The 10,753-nt window shown below is 39.2% G+C and overlaps 1 protein-coding gene across 9 annotated transcripts in view; it reads right to left on the bottom strand.

Moving 5' to 3' along the window:
• Window positions 1–10,753, bottom strand: part of Ldb2 (LIM domain binding 2) — a 368,457-nt gene that overhangs the window by 78,248 nt on the left and 279,456 nt on the right. For all 9 annotated transcript variants that reach the window (XM_005402501.2, XM_005402503.2, XM_005402502.2 and 6 more), the window contains exons 3-5: window positions 10,549–10,721; window positions 4,427–4,549; window positions 560–643 (exon numbers count right to left, since the gene is read on the bottom strand). In XM_005402501.2, coding sequence (XP_005402558.1) covers window positions 560–643; window positions 4,427–4,549; window positions 10,549–10,721 — 380 coding nt within the window. The remainder of the gene's footprint in view (window positions 1–559; window positions 644–4,426; window positions 4,550–10,548; window positions 10,722–10,753) is intronic.

Genomic DNA, 10,753 nt, shown 5'->3' with positions numbered 1-10,753 from the left:
AAAAAAAAAAAAAAAAAAAAAAAAAAAAACAACAACAAAAAGCTAAATTTATATCCAGATAGAAAAGCCTGCACTACTCCAAGAATCCCTACGTGCCTTAGACATGTTTGCATTGCAGCATCGGATGAAATTTCTTCAGACAGTGCTGCCACGGCGGCTCTCCCAGGCACCACACTGATTCCCTGGGAGCGATGGGTCCCCAGATACACACAGAGGCTGGGAACTCAGCGATAGCACAATAGGAACCTGACGCAGCCAGCAGGCAAGTAGCACCACAGCAAAGCAGAGACTTTGCTAGCCTTTGAATAATTAATTCTAAGACTCACACAAATATATAGAGTAAGCTCAACACTGACAAATTATAGATTTGATACTGTTAATTAAACCTCACTGTCCAGTGAACACACACACACACACACACACGCACGCATACACACAGGTACAAAACATATGAATTGTGATATGTTATATCTCATTTTAGCTCAGGGTCAAGATGCATAGAAACCGCTGAAACACTTCTCAAATTCTAACAGGAAGCATAATAACTCAGTAATCTTACCCTGAGGTAGTTGAGGGTGAAGTTGGTTAGACCCATCCTGGTGATGTTTTTGGACAGCTGATCCAGGACCTGAGGATCTTGTGCCTAAATTAAAAAAAAAAAAATCATATATTTTATTCCTATGAGATGGTCCCACAAAAACCTTAAATGGTGCTACTACTGCTGAGCAACACAATCTTGACACTGTCGATTTCTCTGGGAGGGACAGATTGCTGGAGATAATTTAATTTACGTGTTGAAGATACTTGCATATAGCATTCAAGGACATTTTTGGATCAGTTGTGCAAGAGTTGGGAAAACCGAGCTCTCCCAGATGTGCACTTGATCCTAGAAACAAAACTCTTTTCTCTGTGAAAGTCCCTGATGCTGTATCCCCGATGCCTTTAGGCTGGAGGTTACTGAGTCCTGCAGGAGAGCTCTAGCGCCCGCGCCCTCACCAGAGAAGGGGCACTGCTGAGTGCAGCAGAGCTATGCCTTTGTCTCCTGTTGTGATGGTGGCACTGGTTTTTACAGTTCAGGGTTGAGGATTGTATTTACAACTTTGCAGCTACCGCAATTACTTTGCAATACTATAAATCTGTGAATTGAGAGAGAGAGAGAGAGGCAGACACAGAGACAAAGAGAGACAGAGACAGTGAGACGAAGAGTGAGAGAGGAGAGAGGAGACAGACAGACAGAGACAGAGAGAGATAGAGAGAGAGAGAGACACACCCAGAGAGACAGAGACTGTAAGACAGAGAGGTGAGAGAGAGGGGAGACAGAGAGAGAGAGAGAGAGAGAGAGAGAGAGAGAGAGAGAGAGAGAGAGATATTTTCTCCTCTTCATTAAACTGATGCTAGGAAGAGACAATTTTCATTCTGTAGGATTGTAAGATAAGTATCACATTTTTCAAAATGTCAGCTGCATTTTAACACTGGGTGTAAAGTACCATGGGCCTCCCCAAATGTCATCTTTGGCCAAACAAAAACTGGAAGTTCCTTCTGCATTTCACTTTAATAGGAGTCTCTTGGTCAATGCTCTTTCTTTGTCTTTCCTCCTTTCTCAGGTGGTATAAGCAAATTGGTGCTACGGAGAGGGAGATGTAAGTAAATATCCTCGCCTCCACATCTGCATTCCCGAGACTGTCTAGGTCAGCGATGGTGAACCTTTTAGAGCTTTCAATGATACAAAAAGCCCTCTGTGGCGTGCGTGCCATAGGTTCACAACCACTGGTCTAGGTTATACTAATGCAACTTCAGTTTATTTTTTTTCTGCGTTTATGTTTTTGGCACTTTAAAATTGTTTACAATTGTTTAAAATTTTTAAAGCTTAATAAACATTCATTGTGGGAAACTGGTGCGTGCACATATGGTGTCTTGGTACTTTTTATGTCCCCTCTCCTCCATTCTTGCACTTCCTTGTTTTCTATAGTGAGACTACCACTGGATTTATATATATAAGTAAAGAGCAAAACATGGGAGAAAAATAGTCAAAAGGTATCAACTGTGTGTCAGTTTCTTGAAAGGGGGTTTTGGTGGACATGGAGCCTATATTTACTAAGCCTCTCTATGAAAAGCTGGTTGTACGTGCATTCATCAAGTAGTTTTGGGCAATGGCTGGGAGTTTACATTTCAGGTAGAAGACAGGGCACTTATTACTGCATGAAAGAATGTTACTGATGCTGTTGATAATGATGATGATAACTGAATAGCAATACCTGCAGAGCACCTGCTATGTGCCAGGCTCTTTAATTCTAAAACCAGACTATCATGTCTGTCTTAATGATCGCCTGCTCTACTTTCTTCAGGGTGTTCTTTTTTTTTTTTTTTTTTTTTTTTAACTGTAACTAGGTTTTATTATGTGACCATCTTTGAGGTAATATTATTTTGATCATTTTTCAGAAAAGGAACCTGAGGTTCAGGGCTCAAGGTTAAATAAACTGGTGATTGTGATGACACATGTCTATAATCCTAGCTCTTGGGAGGCTGAAACCAACCTTCCCCCAAAGAACTTTGAGAGCTGCGCTGGATATAGCAGCCTGGAACTAATTCAGTGTAACTAAGGCTGGGCTGAAACTTGCTGCAATCCTTATACTTCAGGGTCTTCTTTTATCTTGCCTTTTCCTCCTTTGCTTAGCCCAAGCTCACTCTGTACAGCCAATTTCTCCTTCACTTTTCACTTTTAGTTTTTCAAATATACTTTACCTCTGCTTAACAGGAACAAATAAATTCCCCAGCCAATTCTCTAAGGCATAATTTATTATCATCTATTTTATAGATAAGGAACCAAAGCAGAGATATCCTGTCATTTTCCCAAAGCCATGTATGAACAAGAAAGCAACCCCATGTTGTCATAACCAAGGGACCTGGCTCCCAACCACTGTTCTCTTTGGCCTCTCAGTCTACCTTGAGAATGAGAGTAGACATCTTGGCATCTTTAAGAAGAGCAATGGGAGCTGGTTGTAGCGCATGCTTATAGTACCAGCACTCTGGATGGCTGAAGCAGGAGGATTGCAAATTCAAGCCCAGTTTGGGCAAATTAGTGACTTAGTAAGATATGTATCCAAAACAGAAAGGATGAGGGTGTAGTTCAGTGTGAAGACCCTGGGTTTATCCTTTAGTACTGAATGAAAAGAAGAAGAAAAAGAAGGAGAAGGAGGAAGGGAGGAAGAGCATGAGGGGAAGAGGAACAGGAGGAGGAGGGAAGAAAGGATGTGAACTTAGCTTGGGAAGTCACATAGGACTTGGAGCACAGGTCATGAGAAATGATGGAGTAGGAAAGGGAGTTGCCACAGCAGAGATCCTACGGTGAGTGGAAAGGGCTGAGATTGGTTTAACCAGCTGGGAGAAGGTTGAGGACAACGTCCTGGAAGGGCAGCCTGGAGCTGAATAGTTGGGAAATCATGGACTTATCAAGCTAGGCTTGGCCATCACAACCAACTTGGTCAGTGTCCCAGTTTTGCCCCTTCTGGGCTGAAAGACATTGGGAAATATATTGAACTCTGAACCTGTTTTCTCAGTTCTATGATAGGAACAATAATAACTCTTCTCACCAAGTGACTATGAGGATTAAACATTATAAGGTCTATGGAATACTTATCACAATGTTGGGCATAGAAAACACTCTTAGATTGTGCCTACTGTCATTTATTCTCTTTTAATTATTCCTTGTCCCATTAAGTCTGATTGGGTTCCAAAGGCTTTTCCCAGAAGCTGCTACTCCAGGCCTTACAGAGGGGGCACTGACAAAAGTCAGTGCTTCTGTATCTTTACCAGACTACACCTGACTAATTCCCACTTACCTTTAATATAGGTGTCTAGGGTGTCAATCAGATTTGATGTCTTGGCGTACTTGGTGCTCAGTAAATTTGATATGATGGCCAAATGACACTAAGAAAACCCTAGATATTCCATCCCAAATCCAACACTGTGGTTAGGAAGGACCATCTCCTGCTGACACAGAACCAAAGGAACAGGAGTCCTGCATCCTATCAGATGGTTGCAATCAAAACTGGAATCTGTTCTCACATCCTCTTTTATTTCAGTCCCCACTCATACAGTTAGCAGGTTTATTAGCCCAAGCGGAGCAGTACTTAATAATGACCAAACAATTTAAGAAAAGTACCACCATTTATTGAAGTAACCTCAATTTGGAGTTAAAATAATAAGTTTTAGTAGCCTCACAATGAACCAAACTCAGAAATAAAAGAGATGGCGAAAGGACTATGGATTCAGGTGGCTGAGAGGAAAACTCAATAATTAAGAGTTAATTACTTAAATGTGAGGACACCACTGGGGTTCTTTCACAGTGAGTGACTGGGTTTTTCCCCTGAGTAAAATGGAGGGGAAAGAAATGAGAAGAAAGTAAAATAGGGATTAAATTACTTACATGCATGGCTAGTATGCTTCTGGGGACCAACTCTCTGTATTGTCTAATGGTAAAGTGCCATGTTTTTATTCTCATGAGATCATCGAAGGTGAACTCCAAGATCAGCCTGCCTTCTGTACACACCTAGAAGCAACAAACGACACATTCATTTGTTAGGCAGTTCTCAAGAGCCGCATTTTGTAACATGCACCAGGTACTCTATATAGTGTCCCTTACTGTCTTTGGCCAGCATGGCCTTGTGGCAAAGATGTGACCCACCTGGGTCACCATGGCACATGGGCACAAGTACCAGCTCTGGAACCAGTGGATTCAACAGACAGGCCAGCTGCTCACTACGCATGAAATGCTATTAACTCTGCTAACTACTACTGAAACTCTATGAATCTCTGTTTCCTCATCTGTAAAAGTGGAGACAAAGCCTCTTTGTAAGAACCTTGGGTTAAAAACTCTTAGTACACAGTAGCTACCCCATGAGAATGGTACTGTTTCACTTCCTAATTTTCTTCCACATTCACCATCCTTTCCATGGGAGCTTGTGCTCTTCTTCCAATCTTGGATGCCTTGTTCCGAATAGTAAGTGATTCCTATAAAATCACTCATGCCTAAGGGTGAGTTAGGATAAAGTTATCAAACTAGAGGAAGTTTTCATTTCTAAAGAGAAATTCCAAGGGGCAACGCTTAGTCCAAGGCAGGAATATCAGTTACTGACATGTGGAAAACAGAGGCGTATTGAGAGGGCTTATTCCTTGAGCTAATCACATCAACAATGACAAATTCTGCTTGCATAAGAGGCCAGTCTTGGAGGTACAGTGCCTTTTATCTTTCTAAGAAAAATACATATTATTCATAAAACACAATAGGATTTCAGAGGCTCTCTTTCTTTACAGAGGGAAAGAAGTATTTTTATCACCCTTTGATATTCATATTATTTTTAGCACACAGTTCCTATTTTATTTACTGTTCTTTATTGATGACTTTGAAGTGGAGGAAAATGCTAGGCAGTTACACACCACTTGCATTATTTTACAATGAGACAGGAAGTGGCAGTCCACACTGGTCCAGTGTGAATAGTTACAGCTCCCTCTTTGCAACCCCTGTTTGCCTCCGGGAAGCAGTCACCCACAGCAGGTGGGAGCACTGCTTTCCATCAGAGAGTACTGTATTTCGATCTTGACTACCTTTTCACTTATCCTACACTTTAGGAAAAATAAAATAAACTCTTAAATTCTAGTTTCCTAATATATGAAATAATAATAACAATATCCTTGTATAGAATTGTTGAAAAAATACATAAAGGGAAATTTTGTACATAGATTGATTACTTCTGTGCCTGGTACAAGTGCAATGATAGTAAGTGATAACTGTTTTAATATATCAATCCTCTGATTAAGGTTTTTTTTGTGAGAAAAAATTTCCTAGACTAAAAACAGCAATAGAAAACTTTGGAAGGTTTTAAAAACATTTTTCTGAATAAGTTAGTAAATATAAACTAAATAGGGGCTATAAACTTTTTAAAAAGTGTAGTCCGTGAGGTTAACAGTTTATATCAACATTTTGTGACATATAAATAATTAATTTCATTGAGAATTTAAGCAAGATGGTACCATTTATTGAGTTCAAAATATGTCCTCAGAGCAGTGAGGACATTTCTATACACTCTGATTGAAAGCAGTATCTTCTTTCAAGAAGCCAAAACCAGTACAGGAGATCTACCAGTGAGCGGTATTAGGGCAGTACTCAAGAGAGATGCTATGAATGTCTGCCATCTTCCTTTATCAAAGATTTAGGAGACACTGTAAGATAATTACTGATAATCTGGGTGAAAACCTCTACCTCAGATCTAATTAGCAGAATCGGTGGGTAATTTCATGCATTTGGGCACTTTGCCCCAAAACTCCTGGGTGGAATCATTTTCAGAGCTACGTTTATAGTATCTTAACTATGAGAGTTGTATCCTCAGAAATGGGGATAACTTATGTTTCCAAAACATTCTCCTAAAAGCAGCCTCAGCACTGGAATTAATTTACCAAGATTTTCAAAAGAATTGCATAGAGCTTAAGCCGCATGATTCCCTCTGCGGTCTTAGTATGCCAGCTATGGTGGAAACTTTGACAAAAGGGAGACAGCTATAGCCAGTCATCAACAGTGAAATGTCTTGACAATACAGGACTGGGATATTTGGAGACTATAATTCCCTTTCTTTTAAAGAGAGAGGATTATTGGATATTTAAACAAAAGTTAGCACATTTAAATGTCTGGCTTTTTTTTATTATTCTGTTTGTGTTTATGAACCACAAACTCCAAATGGAAGTCCCGGTTTGCTTCTACAAGAGTACAATTTCATAATGGGAAGGTATGGATACAGTCCTGATGGATTGCTCTCTCATCTGTAAGGTCAAGCATTGGAGCATCTGTAAGGTCAATTTAAACTGTGTTCTGTGTTCACTATGACATAGTGAACTCATATAGGGCCTCCCTTTGCAGTCAGACTTTCATAGGCCTACAAAATGGAAAGTTGCCACAAACTTTGGCCTCCTTTTTTCTAAGTCAAAACTAGGGAATCAGTTTTATCTGCAAGACATCTTACTATACACAAGATGGGAATCTTTGGAATTGAATTTGAGATGACTGTATGGAATGTTTTTGTTTTGTTTTGTATTTTTTCTTTTTAAGGAAAATTCAATGACTGCCTTGAATGGAAGGACGAAGGAAAACTTTGGTCAGTGCTCATTTTAGCCAAGTAATTACACCCCACTTTTCTCCCAGGTCTTAGGCAGTCCCTCTGTCCCAAATGGAAGTCAAATGAACCCAGAAGCTTTCTGATTTGTTTTACATGTGACGATTGGGAAATGGAATGGAAGCACATCTGAAAAAAATATGTATTCCTTTTTGAGAAATGGTAAAAAAGAACTGGGCATAGCTTATAAAGGGGAGCTGATATTTTTTCCAAAGTAATTCTGTACATTCCCCTTAATCAATACAATTAATGTAGCTTTTATCTAAAGCTGGCCTTTTTTTTTGGAAAAAAAAAAAAAAAAGGAAAAAACTGCCTTTCCCTTGGAATCCAAAATCAAAAGGGTCCTCAATTAAGGAAACATTTTCTGTTGTGCTGAATTCATGTTACCGTACTGTGAGCTCTGACATTTTGTTTCTGTGGTAACCAAAATCAGCTGATTAGTTGGCATGGCAACAGAAAAGATGTAATCCCAGCAGACACACTCTAATCAATGCCCCCAGCACAGATGGTCTCCAGAGGATCAACAAGAAAGAGGCTGGCAGGCATTCAGCAGATCACGTGCTAGTTTGAGACTAGGCCAGGAACAAGAGAACTAAAAAAGAACATTTCTCAAACTCACCGGTAGCTTTTTAACCCTTTTCATTCTTGACTAATTGCAAAGCAATATTAATCATGCTGTTGTGTAACACTATGATCCTCGTATAGTGTTTATAAAATAAGACAGGCTTTTTAGTTGGGGAGTGTTTACCTAATTTAGGAGCATGCATGGAATGGTGCTTTTAGATTAACAATTACATAAGATATTTTGTACTTTACTTAGAAATCCTGCATATATAAATTCATATTAAAGCAATACGATCATTGACACTGCAGTTTAGTGAGAGTCAAGAGCAGAAATGCTGGAGTATGATGTGGTATACACGCTATGGCAAAAATAATAAGCTAACAGTCAAAGACACAAGTGAGTGTTCACATGGGAAAACCAGTTGGTACAATTCCATGGTATTTTTTATATAGTAGTAAATAATTTCATAATAAATGACTGAGAGCTGAAAAAAACATACCCTTTACGTTTACAGAGGTGATAAAAGTGTTCTGTAACCCGTGCAACTATTGTTTCAGTTTGCAGAAGCTAAAACTAACCCCAAGAATACAGCCTACATTCAGCATCTGTCGCTTTCACATCCTCAAGTATAAATATAACTCGGGGGTCTTTGATTCTGAAAAGCTTGATGTGTGCTCCTCTGATTATTAAGCTTTGTTTTCTATTGGATTCAGAATTGAAAACATAAAAGGAAGGCTTTATAATGCGTGTTTTAAAATTCTAATTACATATTTATCCATAATCTATAATGTTTCTGAGATCAGGAAATTGCAAAATGCTCACGATACCTCTGAGGAATATTTAATATTACTGTTGATTAGGACTACAGCTGATTTTGATTCACTAGTTGACCAAATTTTCATAAAAGCAACTCAGAACCACTGGGTCAAATGCTATTTGGGGAATGAGAGTTTATTATTCATCTAAATTAGAACAACGTAATGCTGCCAACAGAGTGCACGAAGTAATGCCAGGTACCGATAGCAAAAAAATAAGCATTAATTTCCAAACTCTTTCTTTGTGATCCAGAAAGCACATTAGCCCACTGTTCTATGGTAAGTAGCATAGTATTTTATTACACAAGGATGAATTATTTTTAATTAATATAAGGACACAAGAAAAATCAGAGATAATCTTTGGGTAGCATAACAATCACTGAAGAGTAGGGAGGAAGTGAGGGAGGGAGCGAGGGAGTGAGAGAGGGAGAAAGAACTTATTAAATTTTCTAAAAATAGATAAGCATAAATAACATCTGAACTAAGTGCCTACAACTAAACTGCATTTCCCAAGAAGTGATTTTTTTTTCAGCATGATATGAAAATATTCCTTAGAGGACTGACAACTACCCTCGAGTAAGATGGGTGGACCAAGTAACTCATGCTTGGGGCCAAGGCAGCCGTGCACAGATGGGTGTCCACTTCTTTCCAGAGCCTGCCTCCATGCCTCAGCCATCTCGGAAGGGAGTTTTCCAGGAAAATATAGACTAGAGCAGAGGAAATCCTTCCTTTCTTGATAGGAATAAGACTGGCACCCTATTGATTCATTGGAAGAATGTGATTCTCTTTGATCTAACGAAGTCTGGCATGCTCAACACTCCGCCTTCAGAGCAACTCTGTTCATTTACAAAAGATTTTCAGCCTGAGAATGGAGAACATTGAGTATGTGTGTAAAAGAGTTGCTACAAACTCACTGTTATTTTCAATGGCTACAAAAGTTAATAGTAGCTCTTTAATTATGGTAAAGATTTATTTAATAATTATGGATTCTTTCTTCCTCTTAAAGTTAAAGCATAAAGAGGTGATGTGTTTTTTCCTGAATTAACATCACATTAAGGGGGATGGGGCAAGAGAACGATAATAATTAAGCAGGAAAAAGGCTTTCTTGGCAGTATTAAGACTTCTTCACTTTAAGAAGGAATATATTGTGCACCCATGTGATTTGCAAAATTATGAAAATGTTCTGCATTGCCAGAAGAAAGTAAGATGTGGACAGATGAAACCATTTGGATGCCCACTTCTCCCCGCATGGAGAAACTCTGTCTCAGCATGGATGCCTGCATCTGACATGAAGCTTCATTTCCAAATGATAACTTTCCTCTCTGCCCAAATGTTAAAACAGGGAATAAAAAACCTGACTGTCCCAAATTTAACTATCAAAATCCTGATACTGTAGCATCAGTGATACTGGCAACAAAGACAATTAAACTGCACCCATATCAATTAATAAATAAGAAACATTTTTGTCTATTGGGCTTTGGTAATTAACCCTGATAATTCATGGTTTCTTTTTAACTATAAAGAAAAGACCTTCGCTTGTGTTTTGTATAAAGAAGAGAGCTGTTATCATTAATATCACAAGTTAGTTTCACATTGAACCTTAGTCCAAATGCAATGAACTAATGTTCATTCAAATGAACTTCTGTGGAGTAGATGGGATACCTCAGTGGCAGAACATGTGCTTAGCATGCATGAAGTCTTGGGTTCAATCCCCAGCACTACCAAAAGGAAATAAACAAATAAATAAATAAATAAATGTAAGATAAACTTATGTTTGCCAGATTACATAAACAAACCATTTGGTCTTACTAATTTTTCTACATGGGAAAGATCATGTGTTGGGATTCCAGAAAAGTCTAACTAAAAGTCACACACACAAACACTCTCTTAGAGCTGGAAGTGTCTGAAACATATGACATCAGTCCCAAGTTCCAGAAGAGACTACCTTTACACCTTTCAGTTTGCCGGAAATTAAACCAGGTGTATCCCCGAGTCTGGCCCGTACCTTGGTGAACATGGGCTTCCCGTGCTGGGTGACCATGGCACACTGGTCGCAGTCCACTGTGATGGACGAGTTGTGGTAGGACTCTTTCGAGTGTTTGAGAATGTAATACAGGTCAGTCACGCCTCCTTCAAACACAGTGCTAAAGTAGCGGGGGATGAGGGTCCTGCCAATAGCTGGGAGAAAAACACAGAGAAGCAAACTGTTA

The sequence above is a fragment of the Chinchilla lanigera genome, unplaced genomic scaffold, assembly GCF_000276665.1.
Source record: "Chinchilla lanigera isolate Chin_1 unplaced genomic scaffold, ChiLan1.0 scaffold00079, whole genome shotgun sequence".
NCBI classification, from domain to species: Eukaryota; Metazoa; Chordata; class Mammalia; order Rodentia; family Chinchillidae; genus Chinchilla; species Chinchilla lanigera.
The sequence above is the reverse complement of the archived record's forward strand: the minus strand, read 5'-3'. Positions and strand labels throughout refer to the sequence as shown.